At 37.1% G+C, this 21,110-nt stretch overlaps 1 protein-coding gene across 2 annotated transcripts; it reads right to left on the bottom strand.

Annotated features, from left to right (window-relative positions):
• Positions 1-1,630: 1,630 nt before the first annotated feature.
• On the bottom strand, positions 1,631-20,111 carry aida (axin interactor, dorsalization associated). 2 transcript variants are annotated; one of them, XM_062033921.1, is made up of 10 exons: positions 19,785-20,111; positions 18,386-18,452; positions 18,231-18,284; positions 15,087-15,141; positions 14,948-15,011; positions 11,075-11,175; positions 8,438-8,560; positions 8,218-8,340; positions 5,894-6,011; positions 1,631-3,622 (listed from the first exon to the last, which is right to left on the bottom strand). In XM_062033921.1, the coding sequence occupies exons 1-10, from the start codon at positions 19,889-19,891 to the stop codon at positions 3,523-3,525; spliced, it is 912 nt and encodes a 303-aa protein (XP_061889905.1). In that variant the 5' UTR covers positions 19,892-20,111; the 3' UTR covers positions 1,631-3,522. The 2 variants fall into 2 exon arrangements, with proteins under 2 accessions (XP_061889905.1, XP_061889906.1); XM_062033922.1 differs by lacking the exon at positions 1,631-3,622 and adding an exon at positions 5,160-5,797.
• Between the last annotated feature and the right edge of the window lie 999 nt (positions 20,112-21,110).

Below are 21,110 nucleotides of genomic sequence, written 5' to 3'. Positions count from 1 at the left end.
TTTCGCCGATGTATTGTCGTGGAGATAAAAGGCACTGAATGTCCATTTCGCGTTCTCGACTCTCATTTTCAAGAGGATATAGTATCCGAGGTGGTTTGAAATACAAATCTGTGATCTACAATAGAAAAAGGAGAGTGTGGAATCCAATGAGCCAGCTTGTACCTAAGTTACGGTCAGAGCGAAAAAAGATACGTCCATCGCTGCCTCTCAAGTCATTCACTGTAACGTTCCTCATCTACGAATCTTTCATCCTCGCTCAAATTAATGGGGTAATCATCACTTTCTCGGTCCGAATCTCTCTCGCTCCATTGTAAACAACGGGGAATTGTGAGGAATACTAGCTCCTGTGACGTCACGCTACTTCCGGTACAGGCAAGGCTTTTTTTTATCAGCGAGCAAAAGTTGCGAACTTTATCGTCGATTTTCTCTACTAAATCCTTTCAGCAAAAATATGGCAATATCGCGAAATGATCAAGTATGACACATAGAATGGATCTGCTATTCCCGTTTAAATTTTAAAAAATCATTTCAGTAGGCCTTTAAAAGCTCTTCTACTCTGTGTATTTTCAATTTTTTTCTTGTCACTCTCCTTCAGTGTATGAATGTAATTCTCCAGCCATTTTTCACCACAGACTGTTCTGGTGCATGCAGTGTCAATTACAGCTGAACCTAAGGCTTCTACCATGAATATTTCAGCATCAGAAACTGACTCTTTAGAAAACAATGTAACATTGCACTCTTCAATTGTTTCTGTCTCTGCATTTTCCTCTGTCATCTTTACATGTTCAGCCTTATTTGGGCAGTCCTTAGCCCAGTGAAATGTACTCTGGCAAATAGCGCACTTAGATCTTCTGCCAAACCTATCCAGTGGGTTTGAGCCAGTCAATGGCGCCCTCTTTTGGTCGGGTTGGGAACGAAATTTCCTTCAGTCTCTTTTCCTTTGATCCACATAAAAAGCAACATCTTCGCGCATGTGAATTCCCCCGCTGCATGTGGGCGGCTGCACATTGTCTCCAAAAATCCTTTTTAAAGCTGACTTGATGCTTGCAAATGTAAGTGTTGAACAAGCTGTAAGCGCAAGCTGTTTATCTTTAACATCGAGAGTGGCTGTATCCAACAACTTGAATGCCAAAACAGCGTCGGGAAGAACCATGTCAAATTTGCGCATTTTGTTGTACCTCTGCTCGAACTGAACGATGTAATCCACCATGGAAACTTCGTTTTCTCTCCGAATCTTGTCAAAGTCCGTGTATGCATCATAAGCTCTGTCCTTTTCTTCTTTTAAGAATACAATGCCTTTACAAGGGTCTTCATCCCGTCATCTTTGTTCAAATCATCCGCAGGTATTTCCAAAGCTGTATCTCTAGCTCTCCCCCTCAGTGAGAGAGCAACAGCTAATGCTTGTTTCTCCTTATCCAGATCGGTAACACGTATCCACATTTCAACCTCATTTTTCCAGATCTCATGACTTCTTTTCTTCAAACGCAGGAGGGACTCTGTAGTTAGCGTTGTTAGACATCCTCTGCTACCATTGATAACTCAATGACGACAACCTTCTTTTTATACGTATACTTTACTGAGGGAACAAACCGGCCACTGCCGTTCACATAACAGACTGAACACCGGAGCCCGCGCATAGAGCAATGCATGCTGAGAATTACCGTAAATACACTAAAAGAGTACCATAATAATGCGCAATGCAAAAACAGAACATTTACAATGAGTACTGCCAGTGCTGAACAAAAATCCACAAAACGACTCGATGCACTCATTTCTTAAAATGCCTTTTCTCTTTATTAGAAATGAATGTTTGATAAAATTGCCCTGTCAGTCACACTTCACACATTCAGTTACCGCACCTTCATTTGTTAGCATATCTTACAAGTCATTTGCAGTCCTGGACATTGGAACATTACAAAAATAAAATCTAAAATCAAGTATATGGAACACGTCTTCCACACAAGACCGTAATAATTCAGACATCCATTCTTTTTCAAATAAAAAGTCACTGCATTTCTGGGGGGGGTTGCTGTTAAACATCTGGGTTAAATATGTACGATCACATGCAAACGTTGCATTTGGTTGACTCACTGCTGCATTTGTGCATAAAAATGTGAAATTCGAATGAAGTTGATGCTTTTAAAAATACCATATATCAATATCATTCTTCATTGAACAAATGTAAGTGCTGCTTCTGGAATCCAATTACAGCCATTACAGCCTTGTGTGCCAACAGAAGTAAAAACACTCAAATTATCTTGGACTATATTTTGTAACGATATGGAGAATTTGTCATCAACCAAATACATTAGCACCACACGGTATGAAACTTTGTGGACGGGCAAAATGTTACTTATTTTAACTGCAATTTAATTTTAAAATTACAGTAGACCATTTAACTTTTTTTTAATATATCAATTTGGCCAAAGGGAAGGGCTTGTTTTATTTGTTTTCATCATTAGTCAAGTTATTAAATTTGATAAATGGGGAAAGTTCTAAAGTATTTTAGGTTTAAATGATTGAATACTATTTTATATAAACTGGGATACTTTTACATACATTTACACTGCATTTGTTAAAGAGACTCAACTTTAATGCACTTATCCTTATATATATGCTGTATTTATAGAATTTGTAGGTTAATAAAAACACAATCAAATATTTTAAAATGTATTTTAGTAGTAGTTTTACAATTTGAATGAAGCAGAAATTAGTATCATTTAATTGATTAAAAAAATTAAAAATCACTGATTATGAAAATTGAAGAAAAGGGCAGTGTTTGAATCAGGACCAATTAAATACATTTTTTGCTTAATTTATTCATAATAAAATGCTTAAACCAGGACGTTACATGGATTTATCGTTTGTCAAAATTAGAAAACATTAACAAATCTCACCTTTGAGCTTCATTTTTAATAATCTGTCTTGAGTTTTGTAGAGAACAATACACTTAATTTTGCACCTGTAACCGGATTCAGGCCAGGTCACAAGTCCATGTTTTGGCAGCATCGTTTTCTGATGTTTTACAGGATCCCGTTTCAAAGTCCAACAGTGCAAACAAAGACAAGCACCTGGCGCTGTGCTTGAAGGAAGACTGTCAATGAACTGAAAACACATAACTGTTTTACAGCAAGCCAAAAAGGGAATGTGAGGGTTCATTTGAAAGAAAACACGTACAGTAGATCCTCGCTGTTCGCAGGGGTTACGTTCGCAGAACCCCTTCAGAGAATGGTGTAAAATCCTGAATGGGCAGACCCATGAAAACTGTAAAAATGCCCATTTTTAATTAGCCTAAAGCAAACCCTATATTATGCCTCGGTTAATAAACATTACAATGACAGTATTGTACTTATAAACATTACAATAAAAGTATTGTTCTTATAGTCTTGTGGAGGAAATTAATTTGTGAGGCAGCGAGAGGATCTACAGTACTGTTGGAACAACATTTTGGCTGGGTTCCCATCACTTTCCACAAATCGTCTTGGAAAACAAGAACATACTTTGATTTAACGGTGCTGTGTTCTAGCTGTCCTTGTGCAAGGTTTGATGCAGATGAAGATAAAGTGGCTTCTTTGTTAGAAGCTGCAGTTTCTTCCTCCTAAAGTCTGTGGGCTTCTTGTACCTGCAATTGCCCAAACACAAAAATGGCCATTTTAGGTCATTTATCAACAACACAGTGGGAACAAAACCGATGTTGGAATAGTGGCAGGTTTTTAATTATATGGTGAGTTGGGGCTGCACGATATAGACCAAGGGTTCTTAACCTCTTTGACCTCAGGGCCCAACTTTTCCTCAACAGAGGGGCCTGGGGCCCACTCAAATATTCACTATTATGTTAGATCTACTATGGACTGGACTTTCACAATATTATGTCAGACCCACTCGACATCCATTGCATCCGGTCACCCACATATGCGGTCCTCTCCAAGGTTTCTCATAGTCATTCACATCGACATCCCATCGGGGTTGTGAGTTTTTCCCTTGCCCTTATGTGGGCTCTGTACCGCGGATGTCGTTGTGGCTTGTGCAGCCCTTTGAGACACTTGTGATTTAGGGCTATATAAATAAACATTGATTGATTGAATATTACCACTCAATAAGTAATCTTACTCTTAAACAATTATACCTAACCTACTTACAGTTCAACAGGATAAACCTTGTCTAATGATATGAAAACATGTGTTAATCAAGGCTTAGGTCAGGCTGATTACAAAATAAATACTAATCAAATATACTGCAAAAAAAGGGGCTCATAAAAACTGATAAAATACATTTACATACAATTACAGTGCTAAAATTAATTGTAACGAAATTAATAACAAATGATATTTTATGTTAACTAAACTGTCAAAAAAATTAAAGGTGAAATGAAAGTAAAGCTTCACCACTTAAGTCATATTCTTTGCGCTTAAACTTGTATGACTTTATCTCCAGACATCTTCTGTTTGTTTGATATTATTACTGCCACAAGTGGTGGAAAAGTAATACAACGGAGTACCCTGAGAAATATTTGTTGGCAGCCCAACGGTAAAAAACAATGACACATATTTGGCCGACAGAGATTTGAAGACTATCGTCATATCATGATAATGCATGTGGATGACACATTCTAGTTGTATCCCGCAAATTTGACAGCATCCCTAACAGCGACTAACGTCCCTCCACAGTGCAAAGCCGCTTCCAAGTCAGTAATCCTTGCCTCCATGACGACAAGTAAAGCATGTTTCTTACAAGTACCATCCATCATCACTGGAGGATGAGTAATAGTTTAACAATAGTTAAATGCCACACTACACACCATTGAAGGAAGGATATGCCAACTGCTAAGCTGGAGCTCTTGTATTTAAACAGGGGTAGACAGATTGATACAAATATCATGATCACTAAATCAGTTATTGTTTGTTACCGTTTACACACTCAGAAAATAAGTCCCTGGACACAAGAGGATGAACCAAAGGAATTAAATCAGACAATAGCAGTTTTTGCCTATGTATAGTTATTTTTCACTATTGACTTTATTTTGTTCAAAATGTGTAAAAAAAAAAAAAGAATATCATTTGAAATATTTAATTGATATTGTTAAACCGCCATGTGTTTTTTTTCTCTAATTAAAATTGTGATCATAAATTGAATCAGTAATCTTGAAAATTTGAAGTGTCATTATTGATATGGCCAATACTGCCCCTTTGAGTACTGTACTTGGTCTTCATTGATACCAAAATCTGTAGTATCGGCCAATAGGTGCTTATTGGATTTGAACAGAAGTGTAGATGGAAACATGTTACACCAGAAAGTCACCAGATATTTTTTTATCAATGTGCAAGTAGATAAATAGTTTTTAAGAAATTACGCAATATGTTACTAAGTACGTCAGCAGCTAATGCAGTTAAAGGCGGATTTTTATGAAACTTGTAGGAAATTAGTTAAGGAACAAGTGAGTACATTTTGGGGCTGATCCGGATAATTTCTATTGTTTTAAATTACGTCTACGTTATGGGCCTCAACTTTTCTGTGTGTGAATGCTCGCATCCCCGACTCCACCCATAGAGATAAAGACAGTGAGTGACGGATAAGGGGGTTCACTCAATTTCTTTTATTTCGCTTTAGATAACTCAAAATGTTATAGGCAACTGTTTATCTACTTTTCAGGAAATGTCAGAAATAGGATGAAAAACAAGTGATTACATTTTGGGGCTGATCCGGATCAGAACTTTACTATTGGGACATAAGGCCTAGCGGAGGTCAGCGCTCGCCTAGTTCTTGATTGGTTCAGTTGCCGTCAGACGTTTTTCAAAAACTGTAAAGAGATTTATTATAAATAAATTTTTTATCTTGATTATGTGGCATATGCGTCAATCAGGGCATAAAATGGGCTTGGTGTGGTGTGACTCACAGTTCAATCACGATGGGTCCAGGCTTGATCTCGTCCATTTCCAGGAAGGCAAAGCATTTTGTGCTGGTGAACCTCTTTTTGGGTTTGTAGTGCTTGAATTCAAAGAAAATGGCTGCCCCTGCAGATGAGAAATTATTGGGATTAGGTCATTTACGGATTTTGTGTTTTGAGATGACATGTTTGGTGAAAATCTGGATAAAAATGCAAAGTGTAATAGCCCTATTACATAATGGGCATAGAACCAGGAAGTACTTTTGAGGAACTCGCTATTCAGTTGTGAGTTTATTCACGGCCAATGAGTGCTACCTCCTAACCCATCATTTAAAAAACACTTTGGTCTAATATGTCTTCCTGCGTAAAACAGCACATTGTAAGAGACACAACTAGCTGTCAGCCGGGGGACAAAAGATAAATACAATGTCAGCCAGAGGGGGTTGGCATTAAAAGTCATTAGTCATATGCACACAAAAACAGAGTTCAGGACATTTGTACTTTTACGGGTTGTCTGTCATTTCTGAGGGGTCTTGACAGAACCTGGAATCGTATAAGGAGCAGGCCTTGCTGTGATCACAATCATCACTTTTATGCATAATTAATGTTAGTAATACAGAAGCATCGACACATGATGGAACACAAGCAGTGATACGGGTGTCTCTCAAAGCCTCCACGTAAATAAGGTAATTGTTACTATTTCGCTCGCTGACCAGAGTTGCGCGTTCAACATTGCTTTTTGCACAGCCTTTCGTTTGAAAAAAATAAATACATTTGCTATTAATTTTTTTTTGCTTGTCAAATGTGACTTTTTTTGCAGTAGATGACTGATGACTATTATGAAACACACAGTATCAGTGCAGTGTCAATACAGCTAGTGAGTGTGCCATTTACACATTACTACAGACAAGGTTTCATACTTTTAAGACTTAAGTTGTGTTTTATCGAATATTTCAGTTTGAAATATTGCATAGTTTGTGTTTTTGCCATAAAAAGAGGGTTTCCTTTGACAACAAGGGTATAAAACATGAAATAACAAAAACTTAATATCAACAGATCTAAGTTGATCTAAAAATGTAAGCATTCAATCTTAATGTATAAATTACTTAACACTTTTATGAGTAAGACCCTTGAGGGTCCAAGGGACCTGCAATGTGGATTTTCATTAAATATGGTCAATGCACAAAATTCATTGACTCAAAATCAATGTTATTAATTATTGATGTATTAAAGTCTCCAATCACTTCACATTAAATATTTAACGTTTTAATTTGTGTGAGAAATAATGCATTTGTTTTTGCCATAGAAAAAAGGGGTAAAAAAATATAATATATCAATGGATATATCTGAAGTTGATATAAAAATGCAAGCATTTTTAAAGTATAGAAAAATATTGAATGATTTGCTTTTAACACTTTTATCAGTGGGACCCTTGAGGGTCCAAGGGACCTATAATGTGGATTTTAATTAAAAAACGATAAATGCTGAAAAATAATTATGAATCACAATCAATGTTATGGATTATTGCTCTATTTTGGGCTCCAATGACTTCACATTAGATGTTTGAGTTAACATTTTTTATGGGAAATATTTCATAGTTGTGTAAAGTGTTTCTCTTTACAAAAAGGGTTTTGCCATAAAAGTGTTTCTTTGACCAAAAGGGTATAAAACCAAACAAAAAAATAAACTTAAATAAATAAATCTGAAGTTGATCTAGAAATGTAAAAGCATTCAAAGTCAAAATCAATGTTATGGATTATTGACCTATTAAAGGCTCCAATTACTTCACATCAAATATTTGACTTTTTAATGTTTATGGGGGGAATACTGTATAATTTGTGTTTTTGGCATAGAAAAAATGGCATAAAACAAAAGAAAATAATAAAAACCTAATATCGGATAGATCTGAAGTTGATCTAGAAATTTAAGCGTTCAAAGTATAAAAATATATTAAAATGACTTAACACTTTAGAGTGGGACCCAAGGGACAAACAATGTGAATTTTTATTAAAAACGGTCAAAGCTCAAAAATAATTACGAATCAAAATCAATTTTATGAATTATTTACCTATTTTGGGCTCAAATGACTTCACATTAAATGTTTGACTTTACATTTTTTATGGGAAATATTTCAAAGTTGTGTAAAGTGTTTCTCTTTACAAAAAGGGCATAAAACAATATTTTTTTTAAACTAAAAAATTTAAAACATTGAGGGATAGATCTGAAGTTGATCTAGAAATGTAAGCATTGAGAGTAAAAATATAAATATATATATATATGACTTCCCTTTAAGACTGATCCCCTTTCACCACATTTTGGTGATCAGATGTTACCTTTGGGTATTTTTTCTAGATGCTTTTGGATCTCCACATCCATGCTGAAATGAATGTAGATGTCTTCCTTCTTGGTAGCGACAGGGGTGTCCTGTGTTGGGTTAAAGTCCACCCCGTTCGAATCTGCGTGCACACAAATCAGATTTTCCCAATAAAAGTGGCATTCGAACACAAGCAGACAAATAAAAACAATGCAATGCGACCAACTGGGGTTCACTACCTTTGACACTAACGGTCATGTAAGGGTCGATGCATTGCCCCGCATCTTTCAGACCAATTTTGTCTATTCTTATCGTCAGGAGCGTCATCCCGGGCTCGGATGGTAACCGTGGCAACAGGGTACCTGCAAATTGAGACACACTATGTTCATCAATACATTCCTGTTTTGATACCGGTTGTCCTCATTACAGGTTACTTGACCAGGGGTGTCCCGATACAACTTTTTCACTTCCAATACGATACCGGTATTAATCTGATACCAGTAACGATCATTATGCATACTTTTGTGTAGTGGTGTGGAATGTGGGAAAATATTTGATCAGGTGAAATTACTCTGAACAATGGTAGGTATGAAAAACACCGATTTATGCTTTTAAAGTTGAGTGGAAATGTTTTTTGGCTACACTTATTGGTCACAATAATTCATTGAGTAAAGCTCGTAACGCAGTAAGTTGAATGATGCGGACACGTTTGTTACTGGATACTCCCTAATACGCTTCTGCTTTGGGGACTATGTGTAAGTAGAATGCAACTATATTTTTTTGATACTTGTTTATATTGACAAATGTGCTGTTTTACACTGCAATATTGTTAATTTAAGGACATGACTAGAGATGTGCCGATTAGCTGATTTTCATTAAAAAAAATAGGTGATCGCCATTGACAATTGATGCTTTTTAATGCTGATCCCCTCTGGCTGACACTGTCTCTTTTTTTTAGTCCACCGGCTAAGCTAAGTAACTAGTTACTAATTGTGTCTCCATTCACAGTATGGAGCACTCCCCTAATCTAAGCTAATAATATTCACCTCCATTATGGCAAATAAACTGCATTTTTAACGTATTATTATCACTGGAGGATGAGGCTAAACATTTTACATGCCGAAAGCAAGCTGGGAGCAGGCATGCTAATAGCTAAACTAGCTTTAGCTAAGGAATACGTGTTTGGTAAAGTTTAAGAAGTGATGATGGCACCACATAGCAGAAAGTAAGCCATAATTACCAGGAAACTAATAAGAGTTATAGACAAGATAATACAACAAATGTACTCGATACATGTAATAATATCAAGGGTGGCATCAGTATACGACTGATTAGATGAATATTTTATTGTCTTAAAATCATTTGTATGTTAATGTTTACAAACTGCCAGCATACATCCCTGGACACGAGAACTTTCAGGGTAAAAAAACAAATAATTTAAAAGTTTAGTAGTTTTTGTTTAGTTCATGTGTACCATTGACTTTGTCTTGCATAAACAATTGTGTACTAACAGAATAATGAACTGGTTTAAATATTGTGTTGATATTGTTACACTGTCATAGCATATATGGAAAAACTGACAGTTAATACACGTGCTTGGTATCGGCCGATCTCACTCATTGATGATCACTATTGGAATCGGCAGCATAAAACATCCCTACTTATTACGCATTTCTAGCTTGTGTGCTTAGCTGTTGTGTAGCTGCTAGTTCCTATAACCTAGCACGGTGTTTTTCAACCTTTTTTGAGCCAAGGCACATTTTTTGCCTTGAAAAAATCCAGAGGCACACCACCAGCAGAAATCATAAACTCAGTTGACAGTTAAAAGTCATTGTCGCAATTGTTGGATATGACTTTAAAGCATAACCAAGCATGCATCACTATAGCTCTTGTCTCAAAGTAGGTGTACTGTCACATCACACCCTTACTTATTTTGAGTTTTTTGCTGTTTTCCTGTGTGTAGTGTTTTAGTTCTTGTCTTGAGCTCCTATTTTGATGGCTTTTTCTCTTTTGTTGGTATTTTCCTGTAGCAGTTTCATATCTTATATTTCCCGCATCTACTTTGTTTTAGCAATCAAGAATATTTCAGTTGTTTTTATCCTTCTTTGTGGGGACATTGTTGATTGTCATGTCATGTTCGGATGCACATTGTGGACGCCGTCTTTGCTGTCGTCCAGCATTCTGTTTTTGTTTACTTTGTAGCCAGTTCAGTTTTACTTTCGTTCTGCATAGCCTTCCCTGGGCTTCAATGCCTTTTCTTTATTTTTGGTTTAAGCATAAGACACCTTTTTTACCTGCATTTACAAAGCCTTTAGCTACCGGCTGCCATCTACTGATATGGAAGAGTATTACACGGTTACTCTGCCGAGCTCTAGACACTCAACAACAACACATCATTTGCAGACTATAATTACTGGTTTGCAAAAACAAATTTCAACCCAAATATGTCCAATTAGATAATCTCCCACGGCACACTGACCTGGCATGTTTACCTTTTGTAAATGACTCGACTAAAAAAGAAGAAATTGTGTGCTTCTTGGAGGACATTTAGATGTTGACTGTCCAGCTTTGCACCGCTACCAGACATTTTACATGCCAGCTGATACCAAGATGATATCATATCATACCTGGACACCCCGTAACCCAGACCGGACATTTTTAGAGTCCGTCCATCGGTCCTACCTTGTACGACTGAACGAAGCGGGCAGGCAAGTAAGAGCGATGAAGCCATGCACGGCACCGACGAAAAGGACAGAAAAAGACAAAGCGATGGCGGGCATCAATGAGACGTTGTGACACAACCAGGCAAGCGGGGAAAAAAATGGCAGCGTATAATTATTTACTTTACACGCTGCAATCAGCAGATGTGAACGTACCGGGAGCTCTGGTGGGGAACGCTTCGGTGGAACCGGCGACGGCTGCGGCATCTTCTTCCTCCAGCTCTAGGTTCTCCTCCTCACCGGGAGCGAGGATTCTTCTGTTAGAGGGGAAATAAATGCTTTTGTCTCATTCTAATCATGCTGGGGCTGGACCATTATGGCCAAAATAATAATCCAGATTACTTTAATATTGTAATCACGATTAATTACACGATTATTCATTAGTTTGAAAACATTAGCATTTATTGTGTCGCCAAAATTCAACTTTAAATATAGTTAAAAATACAGATATAAATTAGTAACAAATAGTAATAAAAATAGATATACATATCAATAGAAATAAAAACAATAAAATTAAGGTTTACCGTTTTAATTATTTTTAATTCGGTTTTTTTAATCTTTTAGACTTATTTTACCACCATGGAGTGTAAGCTTTTTGTGTCAAATAAATGTTTGTCAATCAAATGCAAAAATCCTCACATTTATTGGTGCAATACATCTTTAAAAAATGTTGACCAGTATTGTAGGTGAAAGCATAATTGTGTAAATGTATCAATAACTACATTACAGTCCTTTTCTGAAACCTTATTTTATTTTTGACTGGTTGTGGCACACAGCGCTTTTATTGTGAAGGAGGGAAGTGTGCTTTACTGCTGTTCTCAGCTTGATGAGTAAAGAAAGGACTTAAAACATTTCTTTTTTTTAAAAGAGCGTGACCGTGACTTCCAAGTTGTGACTGCTGTCCTGTTTGTGCATTGATCTTACATCAATGATGTCGTTCACAACAACACAAGCAGATAAGATGTGCTGTGGTTTTTGGATTGTTCTTGCTAGCTTTAGCTTTCGAGTTTCGTCGCTGTTTTAAGTTGGCCGTCTCCATATTGTTTAGTATAGGACGTTTTTTGGGAATGAATGAGCCTTCCCGGACATGATTATTTTCCCAAACAAATGTTCCTTCTCCTCACAAAGACAGCATTTCACTCACATTATGTCAATTTCCCTTAAATATAATTTTTCGTTTAACAGCGGACTCTGTTTTGTTGGCCAATTACGTGACTCCGTCTGCAGGTTACTTCATCACGGAAATCATATGCCTCACTTTTTTGTTGAGTTTAGGGATTATTAATTAGCGCTGTGTCAAATAAAAAGTAGCAACCATGGTGTGATCCCAAAGTTGTAGTAAACGTTTTTTCACTCATACGCTCACTCATCCGTTTCACCGCTACAAGCTCCGGAATTGGCATGCACATTGCACGGCCCATTAATCGTTGTTTTTTTCGATTATTATTTTTTAATGATCGTGAGAAGCCAATAATGGAAATCAAAATCAACATTTTATTAATTGTCCAGCCTTAAAACATGCATGATAACACTGAAAGTATAATTTGTGTGACTTTTTTACTGGGGTGTTAGTTTGCAGTGGTGTACTGAGCGTTTATTTCAATACCGTTACAGAAATAGGAGTAGTACAGTGGAACCTCGTTTTACCAACCCCTCTATTTGCGAACTTTTCGAATTACTAAGTTTTAGGTCGTGGAAAATATGCCTCTGTGTGCGAACAATGTCTCCGTGTACCAAAGCTTCATTCATTCATTCATTTTGTGTCCCGCTGTCCCCTCGTATTGAAGAGACCGAGGAAGACGGTTTTGTACCACAGCAGGTTTTTAATGATCACAAGAACAGACTTTCTTGGGAAACGAAGCCAATGGTGACTTAGTTCACAGCAGAGTAGAAAGACTTCCTCTCGTTCAGCTGTGGCTCGTTTCAAAAGAATACTCACACACACAGCCCCTCCCTTCTCTTTCCTTTCCTTTCTGGACCTTTCCCGACATGTTACTGTACTTTAAAGTTGAGTTTACTTGTTTAAATGTTTAACAACGTAGCAACGTGCTTGTTAAAGTTAAGGTTTTTTTTCATTTCTGATGGTTTGTGAAGGCACCAAAGGGGCTTCTGTATGGGTGCGCATGTTGGCAGAGCAACGCATAAAGGAAAATTCAGCTTGTCAATTTGGCTTGTTAATAAAGAGAATGTTGAGCCATCACCCCCTTGTTATGTTTGTTTGACATACGGTACTGTATAGCACTTTATATTGTGTTCAAAGTCTACAAGTCTTCACTAAAATATGAACTTTTGTCGAGACTGGAACACATTATTCATATTTACATTGTTTCTAATGGACAAATTTGCGTTTCGATTTTGACATCTTCTATCAACACAGTGGGCCTAAAATCCCCTCCAAAACCTAAACTCCAGGTAGGGAAATAGCGGAACCTGATTTATAAACCCCTCATTCTACGAACTTATCGATTTACGAACCAAAGACTGCATGAAAATATGCTTTGGTGTAAAAACATTTCATCCACTCATTTTTGTGCCTGTAGGTGTAGGGCATGGGTGTCAAACTCTGGCCCGCGGGCCAAATTTGGCCCTTGAGGCGATATCAAATTAACACTAAAGCTGGCCCGCTGATCCTCCCGGGAGTCTTCCAAACGCCAGCCAGCCAGCCCAACGAGTGCTGGCCCAGTCACATAACATGTGCGGCTTCTGCACGCACACACATTGGAATGCAACGCATACTTCATCAACCACGATACAGGTCACACTGAGGGTAGCCGAATACATTTTTTAACACTATTAGAAATATACGCCACACTGTGAATCCACACCAAACCAGAACCCTTTGCAGCACTAACTCTTCCGGGACGCTACAAGGTGTGTGTGTGTGTGTGGGGGGGGGGGGGGGGTTTTGTGGTAGCGGGGGTGTATTTTGTAGCGTCCCGGAAGAGTTAGTGCTGCAGAGGATTCTGGGTATTTGTTCTGTTGTGTTTATGTTGTGTTACGGTGCGGATGTTCTCCCGAAATGTGTTTGTCATTCTTGTTTGGTGTGGATTCACACTGTGGCGTATATTTCTAACAGTGTTAAAGTTTTTTATACTGGCACCCTCAGTGTAACCTGTATCGCTGTTGATGAAGTATGCGTTGCATTCGCTCGTGTATGCGTACAGAAGCCGCACAGGACTGTGACTGGTTCTGAACGATGTTAGAATGGATGAAAAGCGGACGTGATGATAGCTCGTACTGTACGTTAAAGGTTAATTTGTTCAGCCTTGGCCCACAGCTTTGTTCAGTTTTAAATTTTGGCCCACTCTGTATTTGAGTTTGACACCCCTGCTGTAGGGCATCCATTTGTGCCCGGCAGCACATCTGTTATGGGCGGGCTGATCGATCTCCGGTGCTCAGTCAGTCAGCACAGCAGTGTTTGCTTGCTCAAAATGATTTCAAAGAAAGCAATGGACAAGCCATGTGTGGTTTGAAACATTCAGGGAGCATTCACAGCGTTGTCGACACTGACTCCCTTCCGCTGAACGCCAAGAAGATTAACTGACAAGGTAAAGTGGATCTTGTTTTTTATTCTTAATCATTGTAGCGGCCTGGCTGTTAAAGGTAAGAAGTTTCGTGATTTCAAACCGAGTGCACCACAGTGCTAGTGACAGTGTGTGTGTGTCGGCAGTGTGGCTGAAAATGAGGACAGCTAGTTGTTGTTTTGGCTTTGTTATGGAATAGAAAGTTGATCCGTCACCCTCTTGCTATGTTTGTTGGATATACAGTACTGTACAGCGCTTTATATTGTGTTCAAAGTGTACACACTTACTAAAATATGGACTTTTGTCGCGGCTGGAACCAATTATTCATGTTTACATTGTTTGTTATGGAGAAATGTGCTCCAAATTACTAACTTTTCCATTTCATCATGCTACATCACCTCTTGTGCTGCGAATACGAGGTTCTGTACTCCAGTGAAAATATGTCATTATTGTGTAATAAACAAAGATGGAATACAGTGAGACTCACAATGAAGGCTTCCTTTACCTTAAGGGCACCGGCTGGACGTCGAAGGGAAATTCTTTGTTGAACGTCAGCAGGTTTTTGATAACTGTACAAAAAAAGGACGAAGACGTGCAAAAAGGACATTAGAATGAGAAGACTCGGTAAGATGCCATTTACTTACTGCTCTCCAGTTTCTTTAAGTCTTCCAGCTTGAACTCTTCTGTTGTTTGTGTGCACTGAAAACACAACACATGTTCTACATCGTCATGTTGGGATGATGTGGTCACGATTAATGTCATTACTCTTAATATTTATTTGAACCGGGCTTTTTCCAGGGTGGAATCACTATACATTGTTGTATTTGGCCTTTTCTAATGTTTTTGTATATTAAATGAATCTGTCATTAAGGTTGCTTGTCTCCAGTAGTGTCCAATATTATAGAGGGGCAAATGGGACAAAGTGTAATAAATAATTGCTCAAATGTGTCATTATGATTGGATTTATTAATTAAATGTGTTATTCAATGTGCCATTTTTTTTATTGTAAAAGGTAATGTACTTATTTAATCATTTAATTAATTATTTCAATATTTAATTATTTATCTTATTTATCATCGACGTCCCATTGGGGTTGTGAGTTTTTCCTTGCCCTTATGTGGGCTCTGTACCGCGGATGTCGTTGTGGCTTGTGCAGCCCTTTGAGACACTTGTGATTTAGGGCTATATAAATAAACATTGATTGATTGATCTAATCATGAATTAGTTACTACATGATTTCCTGGTCAAATATTCGATTGAGGATTCAATTATTTCAAGCTTTAATTTTTTTCATGAAACTGTTACGGAGGGTCAAAGCAACAATATTAAATATATCTTTAAATAATTGCTCAAATGTGTCAACTATGATTGAGATTATTTACATACATGTGTTATTAAATGTCTTTAACATATTGTAAAAGTACACTTCCTTATGTAATTATTTTGTTGAATATTTATTGAATCTACTTAATTGGTTATTACATTATTTAATTTTTAAAAAATCATGAGTCAATTATTTCACGCTTTATTTCAGGATTTATTTAATTTTGTGAAACTGTCATGCAGGGTCAAATGGGACAAAATTAAATAACTGCTCAAATGTGTCCTTATGATTGGAATTAATTACATAAATGTGTTATTAAATGTCATTTTTTTTCCATTGTAAAGGAAAATTTACTTAATCATATAATTAGTTCAATATTTAGTTATCTAATCAATTAATTAGATATTACATGATTTCATGGTTTAAATATTTGATTATAGACTATTCAATTATTTCACGCTTTAATTTTTTCCTGAAACTTTGAGGGTCAAATGCGACAAAATTAAATCAATCTTTAAATAATTGCTCAAGTGTGTTAATTATAATTGGGATTTATTTTTTTTACATAAATGTGTTATTTAATCTGTCACTAATTTATTGTAAAACTATGTTTACTTATCTAATAATTTAGTTGAATATTTTACTATTGAATCCATTTAATTGGTATTACATAATTTCATGGTTCAATTTTTTTTAAAAAGAGTTAATTATTTCGTGATTTCATGAAACTGTCATGGTCAAATTGGACAAAATTGCATAAATGTTCAAATAATTACTGAAATGTGTCATAATTGGAATTAAATACTTAAGTGTTATCAAATATGTAATTTAAAATCACATTTAAACATCAAATGAACTAATTTGTGATGTATTTAGTTATTTCATGATTTATATATTTTACATTTTAGTTCTTTATCTCATGATTTAATGATATAATTCATTCATGATTCAATTAATTATTTATTTGATTATTTAATTTTTTCATGAAAATGTGTTCCAGCACTTTATGGATTTATTTTATCTGTCAAACTCAACCATCAAAGTCAGTGGGCGGGTCCTGACACCTGAATGGTTACCCTGCACTGCCACTTGTCTGTGGAACTTGGACCAGAGAAGCGGAGTAGTACTGGTCGATATCTTGGTGTGAAAGTACAGAAATAACTCCCACAACTTAAATAAATTCCTCTACTTTAACTGCTACATGCTCTGAGTCAGCAGGTCTTGCCTCCACATACCAGCAACTCCCCGAAAAGTATGAGTACATCCTCTTTACCCGCCATGTTTTCAAAGACTTCCAAAGTTCTACCCCGCCTTCCGCCCGATTGTAGCTGAGATAGGCTCCAGCACCCCCTGCGACCCCGAAAGGGATAAGCGGTAGAAAAAGGATGGATGGATAGATTCAGACCAAAGCAATCATTGGACTAAATTCCAGTTAGCCATTAAAGTCAGTGGGCGGGGCGCAGTCGGATAAAATAAATTCATTAACACTGACACATGGATTTATGAAATGTTGTTAAATATAATACATTAATAATCTTATATAAAGCATTTAACAAATTATTGTCGCCTAATCTACGTTTTTTTTATACAACGAGTGCAGGCTCATAACTTGAGAGGCTTTGGATATTTCTTATTGCCGAGAGCTCAAACCACTCGTAAACGTTTTTGTGTGTCTGTATGCGGAGTAAAACTATGGAACAAACTGGACTTACAACACAAGCAATGCCAAACTATTAATCGATTTAAACTATTATACAAACATGGGGTCTGGTTCAAATATAGAGATGAGGGTCTTTAATTTGACCTGCTGCTGTACTCTGTCTCAAAGTGTTAACATGTGCTCAATGTTTCCTTACCATTATTGCTATGTTGTCTATTACTATTATTGCTTTGTTGTCTATTACCATTGTTGGTATATTCATTATTCCTCCATTGTTGATACAAATTATTGTTACAGTGCAGTAATTATTGTTACCCGTGGTAATGCCACTATGATACAACATCTGTATTATAATCCTTGAACAAAGTGAGAGTGAAACTCATGTGAATAATCACTGAATGGAGAACTGGGGGTGGGATTAAACAAATTATCTTCTTCCCACTCCCTTCAGGCAAAACTGGACAATCATGCATTACATACTATACATTACCTTTTGCACTATATTAATTTATATTATTATGTGTTGTCAACTTTGTACTTTATGTCATTGCCTGAAATAATATAATATAATCAACATATCGTGCAATAATTAGCTCATGAAATTAAATCATTTAAAAGATTAAATAATTAAGTGTCCTTTTACCTTCATTAAATTTACACATTTGAGTATTTTATTCCAATTACAAACAATAAATGACATTTAATTTAAAGATTTATTGTCTAATTTCACCCTGCATGCTATGTAACGAAAACATCCATCATTTATATAAAGCTGCAACGAATAATAGTCACATTCACACAAACCTGCAAACTGCCACTTCTCATCTCCAGGCATGTTGCAATCTTCCCTAAAGTTTTCTAAAAAAAATAATAATAATGAAATCAATTAAAAAGGAAGTCCTGAGATAAAAAAGATAATAAATAAAAAAATACTTTCTATTAACACTTGAATTGTCTACCTTTTGATCTTCGGTGAAGTCTGATGAGTTTGTCGACTGAACTTCTTTTTGCAGTTGCCGGGCAAGGCTAAATTAAACAAAAACACAAAAATTGAACAGGTCTTAACTCATTCTCTTTCTATGCCACATCAATATGGAATGCACTCCCAACAGGTGTAAAAGAAAGGGCATCTCTATCCTCCTTCCAAAACCGCACTAAAAGAACACCTCCAGGCAACTTCAACCCTAAACTAACACCCTTCCCCGGATTGTTAATAATCAAATGTAAATAATCAAATGTAGATACTTTTTCTTATGCTTTCTGATCTCTCTCTCTATGTCCACTACTTGCTGTACATATCCTACCAAGTCAGTCCTACACTGTTTCAATGTCCATTTCTCTGATGATGCAATTGTTGATGACTGAAGTGTTGATATCAACCAAACCTAACCCCCCCCCTCCATTTCCCACACCCCGGATTGTAAATGTACATAATTCAATGTATATACTCTGATGATTATCTTGTGTGATGACTATATTATGATGATAGTTAATGTTAAAGTACCAATGATTGTCACACACACACTAGGTGTGGCAAAATTATTCTCTGCATTTGACCCATCACCCTTGATCACCCCCTGGGAGGTGAGGGGAGCAGTGAGCAGCAGCGGTGGCCGCGCCCGGGAATCATTTTTGGTGATTCAACCCCCAATTCCAACCCTTGATACTGAGTGTCAAGCATAGAGGTAGGTCCCATTTTTATAGTCTTTGGTATGACTCGTATATATCTTTATCATGAATCAATTTAAGTGGACCCCGACTTAAACAAGTTGAAAAACGTATTCGGGTGTTACCATTTAGTGGTAGTTTGTACGGAATGTGTACTGCACTGTGCAATTTACTAATAAAAGCCTCAATCAATCAAAAACATTTTTACAACTTTAGATTCACGTGTGATTTGGCGCCCTCTGGTGGTCACAGAAAAAAACACGCCACCGTTATCTATGCAGTTCTCCCCTTTTTTTTCCTTTTTTTTTTTTTTTTAATACTTAAGATGCTTCCTTGTTGACATGACGTGTTATTTTTTGCCTTTCCTGAGGGATGGGTCTTTTTTTTTTTCTTTCTTTCTTATGACTTCCTGTCAAACCACAGGAAGCCCACCCATAACAATGAGAGGGTGTGGCTGATATTTCTCAATACCCTGAGGAATATTGTTGGTGAATGCCTGTACAGCCTGCCATGCATGTAACACAACGCAGCATCAACACTCACACACAGTCAACTCATGCCACATGACGTCACAAGAGGGAAGGCTTGATTGAAATGATTGACAGCTGTGGGGCCAACTTGCGAGACCTCCCGCTGACTCCCAGCAGGAAAGCGCGGCATGCACGTCAATTTGTCGAATGTGTAACTTACATCTGGTATTCGTCTATTGCCTCCACTAATTGTCCCCAAGAGTCAAAGTCTGTGCCTTTTCTGAAACTGGCGTGCCATTTCTGAAGAGTCTTGTTGACATCAGACATGATGGAAGGGCGGGTACCGGCGGCGGCGCTCTCAGGACAGCATAGCCGAGGACGACGTTCATCTACTAGGCTTCGGGTTTCCAGCGTCTGCCGCCGGGTTTGGTGTAATATCTGGGGGCCGCGCTGACTCACAACCCGGTGACACAGCGACCAGACCCGGACCAAGCCCTTTCTGACGGCTCGCCGTAAGGTCTCATCCGCTACGACGTCACCGGAAGTCCCGCCTGTTGCCCGGAGTGCGCGCGATTTATGACACAGCGTGGACCACAGGGGCGGCGAGGGAACGGTCTTTTTTTAAATTGAACACACGAACATATATTGACATTATATGGCAGGGCATCTGTGGTTTCATCCTGGACAATATTCATGACAAATTTGTGCTTGGTTTTAAATAGGGATGTCCGATAATGGCTTTTTGCCGATATCCGATATTCCGATATTGTCCAACTCTTTAATTACCGAGACCGAAATCAACCGATACCAATATATACAGTCGTGGAATTAACACATTATTATGCCTAATTTGGACAACCAGGTATGGTGAAGGTAAGGTCCTTTTTTTTTAAATTAATAAAATAAAATAAGATTAATAAATTAAAAACATTTTCTTGAATAAAAAAGAAAGTAAAACAATACAAAAACAGTTACATAGAAACTAGTAATGAATGAAAATGAGTAAAATTAACTGTTAAAGGTTAGTACTATTAGTGGACCAGCAGCACGCACAGTCATGTTTGCTTACGGATTATCCCTTGCAGACTGTATTGTTATATATTGATATATAATGTAGGAACCAGAATATTAATAACAGAAAGAAACAACCCTTTTGTGTGAATGAGTGTAAATGGGGGAGGGTTTTTTTTGGGTTGGTGTACTAATTGTAAATGTATCTTGTGTTTTTTATGTTGATTTAAAAATAAAAAAATGTTTTAAAAAAACGATACTGATAATAAAAAAACGATACCGATAATTTCCGATATTACATTTTAAAGCATTTATCGGCCGACATCTCTAGTTTTAAAGATGTGCTATTTGGATTTACACAGTATGAAAAAACATTGGAAAAGGAATTTTACCTTTGCAACCTCATTATACTATTGGCTAAGTTTTGTATTCATAAATGTATAAGTTTCTCAATACCCGACCTGTTTTTTGTGCCCCATCCATCCATTTTCTAACGCTTGTCCCTTTTGGGGTCGCGGGGGGTTCTGGAGCCTAT

This window comes from Entelurus aequoreus, linkage group LG23 (assembly GCF_033978785.1).
Source record: "Entelurus aequoreus isolate RoL-2023_Sb linkage group LG23, RoL_Eaeq_v1.1, whole genome shotgun sequence".
NCBI classification, from domain to species: Eukaryota; Metazoa; Chordata; class Actinopteri; order Syngnathiformes; family Syngnathidae; genus Entelurus; species Entelurus aequoreus.
Note: the sequence above shows the minus strand (reverse complement) of the source record. Positions and strands in the feature narration are given on the sequence as shown.

What these genes read in the sequence shown, in the direction of transcription:
- aida (XM_062033921.1), bottom strand. Translation starts at nt 19,891, where the DNA reads ATGTCTGATGTCAACAAGACTCTTCAGAAATGGCACGCCAGTTTCAGA. An exon ending in GTTCCCCACCAGAGCTCCCG is followed by an intron (nt 8,561 to 11,074) that starts GTACGTTCACAT and finishes CTCAATTTGCAG; the next exon opens with GTACCCTGTTGCCACGGTTA. An exon ending in TCTAGAAAAAATACCCAAAG is followed by an intron (nt 6,012 to 8,217) that starts GTAACATCTGAT and finishes TCTCATCTGCAG; the next exon opens with GGGCAGCCATTTTCTTTGAA.